At 53.5% G+C, this 11,520-nt stretch overlaps 7 protein-coding genes across 7 annotated transcripts in view, besides 15 other annotated features; all 7 read left to right on the top strand.

The window, feature by feature from the left end:
• Positions 1-61: 61 nt before the first annotated feature.
• Positions 62-123: a sequence feature (A-rich).
• Positions 124-168: 45 nt separating this feature from the next.
• Positions 169-208: a microsatellite.
• Positions 209-236: 28 nt separating this feature from the next.
• Positions 237-1,610, top strand: Tco025E_01294 (putative acyltransferase; the record flags this gene model as incomplete). Its single annotated transcript, XM_029368232.1, has 1 exon — positions 237-1,610. One exon carries the CDS (start codon positions 237-239, stop codon positions 1,608-1,610), a length of 1,374 nt encoding a protein of 457 aa, XP_029231727.1.
• A 27-nt stretch (positions 1,611-1,637) lies between these two features.
• Positions 1,638-1,679: a microsatellite.
• A 128-nt stretch (positions 1,680-1,807) lies between these two features.
• Positions 1,808-1,836: a microsatellite.
• An 8-nt stretch (positions 1,837-1,844) lies between these two features.
• Positions 1,845-1,867: a microsatellite.
• Positions 1,868-1,929: 62 nt separating this feature from the next.
• Positions 1,930-1,984: a sequence feature (A-rich).
• A 48-nt stretch (positions 1,985-2,032) lies between these two features.
• On the top strand, positions 2,033-3,976 carry Tco025E_01293 (uncharacterized protein; the record flags this gene model as incomplete). The annotated part of the gene is made up of 1 exon (XM_029368231.1): positions 2,033-3,976. One exon carries the CDS (start codon positions 2,033-2,035, stop codon positions 3,974-3,976), a length of 1,944 nt encoding a protein of 647 aa, XP_029231726.1.
• A 282-nt stretch (positions 3,977-4,258) lies between these two features.
• Positions 4,259-4,300: a sequence feature (GA-rich).
• A 149-nt stretch (positions 4,301-4,449) lies between these two features.
• Tco025E_01292 (uncharacterized protein) lies at positions 4,450-5,070 on the top strand (the record flags this gene model as incomplete). Its single annotated transcript, XM_029368230.1, has 1 exon — positions 4,450-5,070. One exon carries the CDS (start codon positions 4,450-4,452, stop codon positions 5,068-5,070), a length of 621 nt encoding a protein of 206 aa, XP_029231725.1.
• A 726-nt stretch (positions 5,071-5,796) lies between these two features.
• Positions 5,797-5,826: a microsatellite.
• A 27-nt stretch (positions 5,827-5,853) lies between these two features.
• On the top strand, positions 5,854-6,351 carry Tco025E_01291 (uncharacterized protein; the record flags this gene model as incomplete). The annotated part of the gene is made up of 1 exon (XM_029368229.1): positions 5,854-6,351. The coding sequence occupies one exon, from the start codon at positions 5,854-5,856 to the stop codon at positions 6,349-6,351; it is 498 nt and encodes a 165-aa protein (XP_029231724.1).
• Positions 6,352-6,844: 493 nt separating this feature from the next.
• Positions 6,845-6,861: a microsatellite.
• Positions 6,862-6,886: 25 nt separating this feature from the next.
• Positions 6,887-6,921: a sequence feature (A-rich).
• Positions 6,922-7,017: 96 nt separating this feature from the next.
• Positions 7,018-7,057: a microsatellite.
• Positions 7,058-7,097: 40 nt separating this feature from the next.
• On the top strand, positions 7,098-9,131 carry Tco025E_01290 (cAMP-phosphodiesterase D; the record flags this gene model as incomplete). The annotated part of the gene is made up of 1 exon (XM_029368228.1): positions 7,098-9,131. The coding sequence occupies one exon, from the start codon at positions 7,098-7,100 to the stop codon at positions 9,129-9,131; it is 2,034 nt and encodes a 677-aa protein (XP_029231723.1).
• Positions 9,132-9,483: 352 nt separating this feature from the next.
• Positions 9,484-9,520: a sequence feature (A-rich).
• Positions 9,521-9,542: 22 nt separating this feature from the next.
• Positions 9,543-9,598: a microsatellite.
• A 451-nt stretch (positions 9,599-10,049) lies between these two features.
• Positions 10,050-10,080: a microsatellite.
• Positions 10,081-10,141: 61 nt separating this feature from the next.
• Tco025E_01289 (heat shock protein 20) lies at positions 10,142-10,570 on the top strand (the record flags this gene model as incomplete). The annotated part of the gene is made up of 1 exon (XM_029368227.1): positions 10,142-10,570. The coding sequence occupies one exon, from the start codon at positions 10,142-10,144 to the stop codon at positions 10,568-10,570; it is 429 nt and encodes a 142-aa protein (XP_029231722.1).
• Positions 10,571-10,696: 126 nt separating this feature from the next.
• Positions 10,697-10,732: a microsatellite.
• A 390-nt stretch (positions 10,733-11,122) lies between these two features.
• Positions 11,123-11,520, top strand: part of Tco025E_01288 (60S ribosomal protein L13) — a gene marked incomplete at both ends in the record, with an annotated part of 552 nt that continues 154 nt past the window's right edge. The window contains one exon of the mRNA XM_029368226.1: positions 11,123-11,520. This exon is cut by the window's right edge and continues 154 nt beyond it. Coding sequence (XP_029231721.1) covers positions 11,123-11,520 — 398 coding nt within the window.

Below are 11,520 nucleotides of genomic sequence, written 5' to 3'. Positions count from 1 at the left end.
CTCGGTGAAGGACGGGTTACATGCACTGTCGGGCGTTTTGTAGTACTCTCGGAAGAGCCAATTTATTTCTCTTTCCTAGTTCTTTTTGTTTTTGTTTTTTATTTTTTATTTTTTATTTTTTTTACTCTCGGTGTGTGCCTGTGTGTACCCTTTTCTCCTTTATTCTTCTGCGTGCTGTCTGTATGTGTGTGTGTGTTTTTTTTGTGTGCACAGTGAAAATTTAACCCGAATGCAGGATGATTTTCAGCCAATATCTCCGTTTGCCACTGGGGCTGCTCGTTTTTCTGGTTCTGTGCACGCAGATCTTTGGCCCTCCCGTGGCAGAGGAGCAAATCTCTGAGTCCATACGCTCGATCACAGCCCAGTACTTCAGAATCGTGGAGCGGTCAATGAATGACACGGTGCGGAGCTTGATAGATCAGGTGGATTCCAACGGAGATGGTCAGATTCAGCTGGAGGAGGTTCAAACTCTTGCATTCGCCGTGCTTCAGAGAGTCCAGAAGGCCGGAATACACGCACGGGAGATCAGTCGTGCCTTCTCCCATATTACGTGGACAGAGCTGTTTTGGCGGTATCTTCTTCTGCAGCTACTGTTCTTGTTCACCCTCTTCATTGTGGAAAACCTGCGCTGCCTCATATTTACAGCCCCACGCCGGCTTCTTCTCGACGATTCCTACTTGACGGCAACACCGCCCGAGGTAGGCCCAGAGATCGCGTTGAAATACGACACCCCATGGACTCCATATGAGCGACTAAAGCTGGTGTTTTTTGCCGTCACTGGTCTTTTGTTCTTGCGCATCTTTTGCGTGATTTTTTTTGCCGTACTTTCATGTTTTATTATGACCCTCTGCAGTTGGCGCGGTCGAACGCGTCTTGCTAATCCGCTTTGGTTTACCGTAATGAGCACTATGGCCTGCTTATGTGTTCACGTTGGCTCAGTCTTTGCCGGGGTATACCACGTTAAGGTGTTTGGGCACGTTGCCAATCCGTCTGAATGTAAGATATTGATTGGAAACCACTCATGCGTCATGGAGGTTTTTGTGCTTTTTATGCTGGGGAATTTTCCGTCATTTGTAACACGGAAGGAGAACTGTGAGAAGGCTCCATTCTTTGCAGATATCGCGGAGGCGCTGCGTGCCATCGTCGTGGACCGCGGCGATGCAAACTCCCGGCAGGCGACTGCCGTTGCCATTAGCGCACGCGCGAAGGACAAAGACCCCAATGCGCCCCAACTACTTGTTTTTCCGGAGGGAACCACGTCGAATCAACGGGCACTTTTCATGTTTAAAAAGGGGGCCATGGTGCCTGGTGAGCCGTTGCAGATGATTTGCGTAAGCTTCCCCTACGAACACTTTAATCCATGCTGGACGGGGCGCGCCTGCGGTGGAAACAACTTCAGTGACCTCCTTGTGCGTCTGTGCTCGCAGTTTGTAAACCACCTGGAGGTGCGGGCGCTGCCGGTGTACACCCCCACCGAGGAGGAGAGAAAAGACCCAGTTCGCTACGCAAAACACTGTCAGCAGATGATGGCTAGCGTCCTCCGCTGCGGCGTGAGTTCCTGCACGTACGGTGACTATGAATCATTGTCGAGGAGGAAGCCACGCGCGTAGAGTGTCTACGCTGCAATGCACTTCCCCACAAACCAAAAACAAAACCACTATACAAACAAAAAAAAACAAGCCTGTAATAGAGTGAATCTGGTTTTTAGGTCCTCTGAGGCATGGCGAGTTGGCGCAGGGGTCGCGTGTTGCTCTCCGGCGTTTTTTCTTATTATTTTCTCTCCACCAACGGGGAGCAAAAACCGAAGAATAAAACAAAAGAAAACACAACAACAACGTACACACATATATATATATCTATATATTTAGCTGACTGCACTTCCATGTGGCTTTTATACTGACGTGTTCCTGGGCTCCCTTCGTACCCACTTTTCTTTCTGTGTGTGTGTGTCTCGTTGTCTTCCTTGCTTTTTTTTTTCTTCTTTAGCTCTGAAACTCCACGGGCGAGGAGGCGGAGAAGAGGGAGCCTGGCGATGGACCTCTGGCTCCATGACCAGCGTGGGACGCCGTCGTTTTCGATGGGCCTCTTCGCAGACCGTGTCAACAGCATCCTTGAGGCGCCGCTGCCGAAGTGTCTTCGACGGAGCGGGGAGGAGCCGGGCGCGTCTCCGCGGTCGACCATGATCGTTACCCCCGCTGCCGCGCCGGGGAGCGGCCGTGGTTCGCAGCCGGGGAAACCGATTCACGAGGCCTTGCTTGAAAAGGGACGACTGATGTCAGAGAAGAAGGAGGCGATGCGGCTACGGGCGTTAGAGGAGGAGCTGAGTCAGCTGCGCCCGGCACCGAACATCACTTACGAGGCGGCGCGAACCACCCCGCGGCGAGAGCAGCGGATAGAGGACCGCCTGCTGCAGCGGGCGAAGGAGGCAGCTGAGCGCCGGGCGCTCGAGGCGAAGCAGCGGGAGGAGGCATTCTCGAGGGAATTGGCTGCTGTTGCCCCATTTCAGCCGAATATATCACGCAAAGGTCGACACGCGACCCCAAGGGCTCGCAGGATGGCAGAAGAACCTCAAAAAGATTGGAGTCGCCAGCGCGAGCAGAGTAGAGAGGCGGCGCGCACGGCGAAGTTACTAGAGGAGCTAAAAGAAGTTCGCGGGACCCCGATTATCAATCCCCGCTCGGAATGGCTTGCAGCTCGCCGGCGAGAAAAAGAGGGATTATCGGGTTTAAGTGCGATTGACGCACTCATGGAGCGAGACCGCATTGCACAGTTGAAACGGTGGGAAAAGCACGAGCGCGGAAAAAAGACGGAACACATCCCTCAAATTACACTCTACGCCGCCACACTTCAGCGAAACGGGGATGCGGCTGAGCGGTTATACGCGGATAGTCACAAGAAAGAAGAACGCCGCTTGCGGAAGGAGGAAGAGTGGATATCAGAAGGTCCGACGCCCTTCACGCCACGAATCAGTCCACATGCAGCTACGACACCGCGTTTCCGTAATGTGGAAGATGAGCTTATGCAAAAGCATGCGCAAAGCCTCGCATGGAAAGAGGAGGCGCGGGAGCGGGAGCGGGAGCAAGAGCTGCGGCGTCATCAGCCCATGATCAATCTTGTAAGTGAGGCAATTGCCTCACGGCTTCCTGAGACTTCCTATGAGCGCCTGTATCGCCAACCGAGGCGCACACCCAAGTACAGGGATCCATCGGCGACAGACTTATCGTTTACTGGTAGTTGTATTAGTGGTGGCCGTGTGGCTTCTCTTCCCGACTCCATGGCAGAGTCCTTGCAGTCCTACGAAGAGTCTCGGCGTGAAAAGCTGCGGAAGCTTCGGGAGGAGCAAGAACAACATCAACGAGTGGAGTGTACCTTTGCGCCTCTCATAAACACGCGGGATTCCAAGGTTGGGGGCCCAGAAAACGTAGCCGCGAGAAACCGGCAATGGCTTGCACGTAAAGAATGGAAGTTGCGGGAGCTGCGCCGACGAAAGGAGGCAGATAAGGTAAAGGAGTGCACTTTCAAGCCGGAGCGCGAAGCTTCAAAGACCAATTCTTCGCGTGGCGGGGAGAGCATTTACGGGGGAGATGGAACACCCTGGGGCGTGCAGGAATACTTGGAGCGGCAGGAAGAAGCCCGTCGCCTGAGGAGAGAGCGCGAGATGCGGTTGCAGCAGCATCCGCCAAGTGATCCACGTTCGACGACGACGGCGACGACTCCGCAGGAGTTCGTTTTGGGCAAACGGGACGGCCTGTCTGTGCGCAGCCTGCGGCGTCCCCCGCAGGTGCGTCTCTTGTCACCCGAGAAGGACGATGACTCGCACGTCTCCCAGTCGCCAGAAGGGCAACCCTGGGATGCCTTGTCTGTGTACGAACGCATCTACAATCGCATCTACAGCACCGTTGTGGATGGCGGCGGCGACGTCGGCAGTGACGGGGCAGCGGGACCACACTTCGTTGCTACTTCCTTGTATCGGTGATAATGAGCTGTCATTGTGGCCTCCTTTTTGTCATGTGTGCCAGGCCCTTCTTTTTGTTTTGTTTGTTTTTTTCTCATTTTTAGACGACTGGGAGAGTTGGTGCCTGGTACCTCACGCAATGTGTACATTTTACTTGTTTTCGTTTGGAACATCCTTCTCTATTCTCACCTACACACGCACGCACACGCCCGTAGCCACTCTCTCGCTTTTTCTCGGCGTTTGTGGGCGCACATTTTATGTGTGTTTTTTTTTTTTGGTGGCTGCTTCTTTTTCCCGCACTACTTTTGTTTTTGTTTTTTATATGTGTTTTTCCTTGCTTTTTTTGCAGTGCTGCACTGCGACGATGCCTATTCTTCCCTTTTCCCATGTTTTAAAATTGTTGCGCTTTTTTTTTTATCCAGTGGAGGAGACGGAAGCAAAAGGCACGAATATTTTTCTCGTCGCGCAACCGACTCGTGTGGGAGGAGTTGGGGATGCTGGCAGTGGGCACCACTGCGGGGAGGGACACGGTTTTCGGCGGGGGCAGTGGGACCGGTGCGGTGGAGGCCACGAAGGACGTCTTCGCGCACCTGTACAGGGACGCCGCGAGCCGGCGGCAGCGCCAGGCGGAGGCGGGGCGCCCGTGCCACAGTGACACGGCTCCCGTCGCGCCTCACCCGTTTGAAGGGAATGTTTTTTCACAGGGGCGGAACAGAGCGGCGCGGGATGCGGGCGTGGTGCGACGTGGCTCTGAGGAGGTCGTTACGCGGCCCGGCGCTACGAAATTTCAGACAAACAAGCGCCTCGATAGTCTGGCGCTTCCTCGTGGGCCCTGCAACACCGCGGTTCACCCACCCTCGCCCAACTACGGCCGTGTGCTGAGCTTTACCGAGGAGGAGGCAAGGAGTAGGCGGGGCTGCGACTCGCTGCGCCCACGGGCACTTTCGCGCCCGCCGCGGCTGACGATCCCACTGAATAACCCGACGCTAAATCGCTTGGCCACACCAAGGGCGGCCCCACGGTTGGCACTCGCGTCTAAGTACGACTCCGACTCCTGTGGGGCAAGGCGCCCCGCGACGCTTACGCGCCAGGGCTCACGCATTTTTCGTTTTTAGTTCACACATAGTTTTGCTACTTTTTTTTCAATGTGAGGGTGGACTCCTTGCATTTGCAGAGAGTGGGTAAAAGAAGAAAGGATCCCCTGTTATTATTATTTTTTTTGCGATGATTTTTTGTACTATTTTCCACATATCCCTTTCTTCCATGCGCACCCACACACAACGGAAGATGCGTTGAGCGAATGAGGTATGCATGTTTCTTTTTGTTTGTTCGTTTTCCTTACCCACTTTGGGTCGGTGTTTAGAGCGTTTGGGGTGACACAACGCCAGTGTACTGGTGGGAGACTGACTATTTATCTCTCTCTCCTGGGCCGTGTTTCATTGGCATCTTTACGGAATAGAGTATGTATATATGTATATATATTGCTTCTCTTGTGGTGTTTGAGTGAACAAGCTGTAGCAGTTGGCCACACGACAACGCTCTTTTGCGTCTGCGTTGGCCGGCGATCGACCCCCCCCCCGCGTACCGTTGGGCATATATTATGCGGTAGTGAGTGTGCGTTTTTTTACTTGGTTTTTTGTTTTGTTTTTCCCTTTGCTTCCTTCGCGCGGAAACACAGGTACAACATTTTTTCGCCCGAGAAGCCTGACAGAAGGAGTGAGTGACTGAAATACTCCGAGGCTCCCTGAGTTGTTGGAGCCCTCCTCTTGTTCTTTTTTTTTTCTTTCCCCCTCTCAGTTCTCTCTTTTTTTTTGTATTTTTACACTCTTGTGCATATATAATGCGTGTGTGTGTGTGTGCCTGTGCGCGTGACACGTCTTCTAGGCGACCGCAGTTGCATGGCGGCGAGCCACACAGCCCTGCCGGTTGTCCTTGCTGTCGTTGCCTGCGTCGTGATCGTTGTTGCAGGTGTGGCTCTCTGCTGCCGCGGAAAGCGAGGGGGCGACCCAGCGACGTCGGCAAATTGGTCCAGCCCTCTTCTTTTCGATAAGCACTCACCACGTTTCGAGAGTACGAATGAGGAGTGGGCACGACCCTTCGGGGGTCTTGCCGCCTCGCATGTACGGCGGATCTCGGCGTGGCTAGTGGAGGTGCGGCGGGTCGTTGACGACAGTGTTGCCTCACCCGCCGGCGCTGAGCTTTCTGATGCAGCGAGTGCCACCGTAGTGGGTTCTCCGGTGACGACGACATCCACACACTTTTATTTAGACGCTGATGCCGGGATGAATATTGGGCGGTCGGCGTCCGAGTACGCGACCTGCAGTCCTCGTGTGTCGGTCGTGGAGGGAGCAGCCAGTTTCCACGCGGGGCATCTGGACCCGCTCCGTCGCTGGTAAGCGACCTCCCCGTTACATTTCCGTGTGTGTTGGTTTAAATGTACGCTTTTTGAACAGTGTTTGTCTTTATCCCGGTCTGTTATATTTTTCTTGTTGTTGGTGTCGGTGTTGCGGGATATGTGGCGTCTCCGTTTGACTCAGGGGGACGTCTGTGTGTTTTGCAGGGCTGTCGTTGTCGCAGCGGCACCGCGGCGGCTGCCTGAGGTAAATGCACTGCGACCCGCCTGGCTGTGCTCCCCCCGCGACCCCTTGAAGATGCGCGTCGTTGCCCATGTTCGCCACCGTTGCACACAGGGCCAGTGCAATTGTGGCTGCCACTGCTGCCGCGGTCCAGTCACGTACTGCGGAGCGAGTGGAAATGCACTCGAGGCAGCAACTCAAACGGCCACCCAGGCTCGGACTCAAGAAGGAACGTGCCGCGTGTGCTTACATCATAAGCGCAGCAAAAGCTAAGCGCACCTCCTTTTTCTCCACCCGGCATGTGTGGAATCTGGCAGCAGCAGCAGCAGCGACAACATTGGAAGCGCCTTTATCATTTTTGCCTTTTTATTTTGACTTTTTTTTTTTTTTGTCGTACACGTCCTCGAGCTCCAAGGCGGGAGTGGGCTGAAAATACGACTAGACAGAATTAGTTGTGTAGGCAGACTTGGGTTTCAGTTAAGCCTCCAAACACACATACGTACACACACAGAGACACACAGAGACAAGGACGGGGGGACACGACGGAGCGGTGAGCAGGGCGTTGGATGGGCTTCGGCGCAACGAAGGAGTTGAGGCGGTTGCCGCCCGCAGATGTGGATACCTCCTTGGGAAGTCAGCCGCTGAAGCTCGAGGGTGCCTTGGTGAAGAACTTGGAGGGAACGCCCGTGCTGCGGATGCCTGGAAAGTATAAGTACATAAAAGAGCCAGGGGCAGTCGTGATGGATGACTGCCAGGGAATTGGCGGAGGTGGAGGCACTGCAGCATCCGTTGGCGTGTTGATTTTGTTCTGTGCGGCACGGACGGACAAGCTAACCGTCTCTTACCTTCAGAACTCCACCGGTGCGATTTACGCCAAGTCCATGACAGACAGGGAGCTCCTGGAGTCTAAAGAGGCCGCGGGCATATCTGTGTCGTGGGGCCATTTTTTCAAGTCCCTTGCGTCCGACGTGTTGAAGAGTAAAGCCGTTGTGAAATCTTCCAAGCTCAACACGAAGGATGTCTGCTTTCAGATAGTTAACAGCAAGGAGCCGAATGTGAAGTACGATTACGCGTGGGAGCTTGTGATGGTCTCCGGTACTGGGCCCGCCGCGGATCAGCGGGCGACGTTTGAGTATTTTGTTGAACCCATGACATGCATGCTGCAGGTCCGCCGGCGTGCTTCGGCGGAGACAACCCGAGGCAACACCATGGAAAGATTGGAGTGCGACTACGCTGTAAAAATGGCACATTTACGACAGTGCAATGCGAAAGTAGAAGAAATGCTGAAAACGGTGAAGCCACTGCGGGAAGAGGCTTCCATTACATCTGCGAAAACGATGAATTTGTCGCTTGAAGCAAAGTCCCTTGAGAGAAAACTCTACATGCTATGTAGTGGACAAGTTCATAAACACCCACTCGATATACTCTATGAGAGGGGCGGGGCGCAGTACTTCCGGCACGTTCAACAGGCTGAAGATTATTACCCCATTGAAGAAAAGGTGGATCAGGGGATTTTGGCATGCATCCGGGCTGCGTTCCCTCTTGCCTCAGGCGTCACCCTCGACGGCATTGGCTCTGTTTTAGATCGCGCCGAGCTGCGGTCACAGCTCAGTGATTCATCCCATCAGTTGGTGAGGGAAATGTTTGACATCTTTACTGGTGTGGATAGATGGGACTACGATACCATTCAGCTGGAGCTTCTCACGGGCGGTAGCGCCCTGTTCTTTACAACCTACATGCTTCTTTACAAACTTGACCTTGTTGCGCACTTCCGGCTTGACGACGCCGTGCTGCAGCGGTTCCTTCTCGGCGTCCAGGCCGGGTATCACCCCAACCCGTACCACAACTCCATGCATGCCGCTGATGTGACACACATTAATTACTACATCATGATGTTAGCTGGCCTGAAGGAAAAGTGCCAGTTAAGCAAGGAGGAGGTGCTAGCAGGCGTGCTTGCCGGAGCCGTCCACGACTTCGATCATCCCGGCCTGAACAATAACTTTCATACCAGGACGAATGCCTACCTGAGCACGCTATACAATGATCGATCTATCCTTGAAAACCATCATGTGGCTTGCGTTTTTGAACTCATACTAAATCCCACCTACAACGTGTTCGCTCCGCTCAGCAGGGAGCAAATGCAGGTGGTGCGGGAAACAATGATAGAGATGGTTTTGGCTACGGATATGGGAAATCATGGACGTATTTTTAAGCGATTTCAGCTACGCATGACTGAGACCAACGATTGGCACAGCTCCAAGGAAGATGTTCGTTTAGCACTATCCATAAGCGTAAAAATGGCTGACATCTCCAACTGTGCCAGGCCAAACTACATCTATGCTGAATGGGCACGTCTTATTTCACGCGAGTTTTTTAATCAGGGGGATGCAGAAGCGGCGTGCGGACTCCCTATCTCTCCATTCATGGACCGCACAAAGGAGGTGGTGGACTTCCCCAAGGGTCAAATATCTTTTATGATGTACATTGTAGTGCCTATGGTGGAGGCGCTCTCGGAGTTCCTTCCGTCACTCCGCTTTGCGCTGCAGCACTGCAGCGAAAATAAAGAAGCGTGGCAGAATTACCAGAAGGAGCATAGTTGAAATTGTGTAGGCACCACCACAAGGGGGACAACCTCCACACCATGTCATTGATGATACTGATGGTGATTATTCTTCTTCCCCACGATCTGTACTTGTTACTTTGATGCTCTTGGGCGTGGGTGGTTTCCTTTTCTTTATGTTCCTTTGTATGAGGTAACCTGGTGTAGGACCTTTTTTTTTTTTCCTTCATGTCTGACGCATGTATAGCGGAACGTGCTCACCTTGGAGCAGCACATACCCTGTTGCCTTTTCTGGCTCGTTTTCTTACCTGGGTGCGTGCCTTCCTACTCCACCCCCGTTATCTTTTTTTCATCCACGGCGCGCTTTCCTTGCCTCGCGCCGTAACGCCTCCTTTTTTTTTTCTTTACTTCTTGTTGTTTTGTTGTTTTGTACATTTTTGGGGAAGGAGAGCTGGCCGCCCTGCCCTGCCCCTCCCCTCCTCACTTCCCGCCTCGCCCTCCCTCTGCACGTTCTCACACCTTCGCAAGAGGAGGAGAGCAGGCGGCAGTAAGGAGAAAAAAAAAACTAAAGCAGGATAATTTAAAACTGGGTGTGTGCGGTGTATATTTCTTTCGGTGACGTATATGGCAGGCGCTTTGTCCCTCACTGAGATTTTTCATGGCGCAGGATGAGTAAAGGTGACTGCATGGCATGCCACCTCTTTCTCTTTCTTTCCCTCCCTCTTTCCATCTCTCACTGTGTGACACCTTCCCCGTGTCAGTATCTGTGTTGACGGCTGCAAGGGTGGGAGGTGGAGAGGCAGTGGCTATACTGATTGGTTGCATTGCGTTCATCCGGTCCCGGCAGAGACTTTCCATGCATCGTCTCGCCCCCACCGAAGGAGGATAACAAATCTTTCTCTTCTGCACTTTGCCGCCTTTGCCCTTTTTACGTCGACACGGCGTCTGTGTTTTTTATCACACCCACACACACACACGCGTATACACACGAATGATAGAATTCTTGTTGCGCTAAAGAAAAGATACAAGGCAGGCAAAGATCCGGACAACATGTGGGACCCGTTTCGTGACCTTGATCGCCTGCTTAATCGCATGCCGTTCGCCACCGGTTCCAACTTTTTCGGCACTTCCGCTCGTGGGTCCTGGGTGCCTGCGATGGACCTCATAGAGAAGGATGACAGCTACAAAATTCTTGCCGACTTGCCTGGCATGAGTCGCGGCGACGTCTCTGTGGACATTGAGGGCCAGCAACTCTGCATTGGGGGCAATCGCAAGTCCCTGCTCAGCGATGACGAACACAAAAACGTTGTGCTGGCGGAGCGCGGCACTGGTCGGTTTGAGCGCTGCGTGCAGCTTCCAACACGCATTGAGGAGGACAGCGTGAAGGCCAGCCTGCGGGACTCGGTGCTGACAGTGGAGGTGAAGAAGGTGAAGGGCTCCACAACGAGCCGCTCGGGAACCTCTGTGAAGATCAATTAGCCTCCCGTCGGTGTCGCCTGCAAAGCTCATCGATCTCGACGGTGCAAATATGTATGCCGAGGCATAAATACACAGGTGCAGAAAAGACGAAAAAAAAATGTAAATGCTGCCACTTATTGGTGCCACTATTATTATTATTATTATTATTATTATTATTATTATCAAATCCATGTTTCTTGTTTGGGGGACGAATGAGTTCTGCGTGACGCCTCTTTTGGGAGACCCCCCACTCCCTTTTTTTCCTTTGTTTCAGTGCCTCCCTTCTGCGACGCGCGCACGCTCTTGCCTGTGTACGGAGAGAGGAAGGGCAGAGAGTAGAGAGGCGTCGTCGTGTTTTGTTTTGTGTCGGCCGCTTTGATTTCACCGCGTCTTTGCTCCCATGAGGCAAGGCAGGCACCTTTTGCCTCCCTTTCCTTACCACAACTGCTCCACCCTGTCCTTGTCCTCTTCGCGTTTTTTTTTCTCTGCGTGTCTGTTTGCAAAAAACACCACACCCCCTGCTGCGGCGGCGCAAATAAACAACGCAAACAAAATAAAGAGTAGGTCGAGACCATGCCGAAGGGAAACAACGCGATCCCCCATGTGCACCGGAGGAAGCACTGGAACCCGTGCTCCTCGCAGAAGGGCAACCTGAAGGTTTTCCTCAACCAGCCCGCGCAGAAGCAGCGCCGGCGCCGCCTGCGTCTGCTGAAGGCGAAGAAGACGTTCCCACGCCCGCTGAAGGCGCTGCGTCCGCAGGTGAACTGCCCCACGGTGCGTCACAACATGAAGAAGCGCCTGGGCCGTGGCTTCACGGTTGAGGAGCTGAAGGCTGCCGGCGTCAACCCTCGTGTCGCCCCGACGATTGGCATTCGCGTGGATCGCCGCCGCAAGAACAAGAGCGAGGAGGGAATGAGCGTTAACATCCAGCGCCTGAAGACGTACATGAGCAAGCTGGTGCTCTTCCCGGT

Source organism: Trypanosoma conorhini, assembly GCF_003719485.1.
Source record: "Trypanosoma conorhini strain 025E chromosome Unknown Tco_14.4_contig_00041, whole genome shotgun sequence".
Classification (NCBI taxonomy): domain Eukaryota; phylum Euglenozoa; class Kinetoplastea; order Trypanosomatida; family Trypanosomatidae; genus Trypanosoma; species Trypanosoma conorhini.
This window is presented reverse-complemented; position numbering and strand designations above follow the sequence as displayed.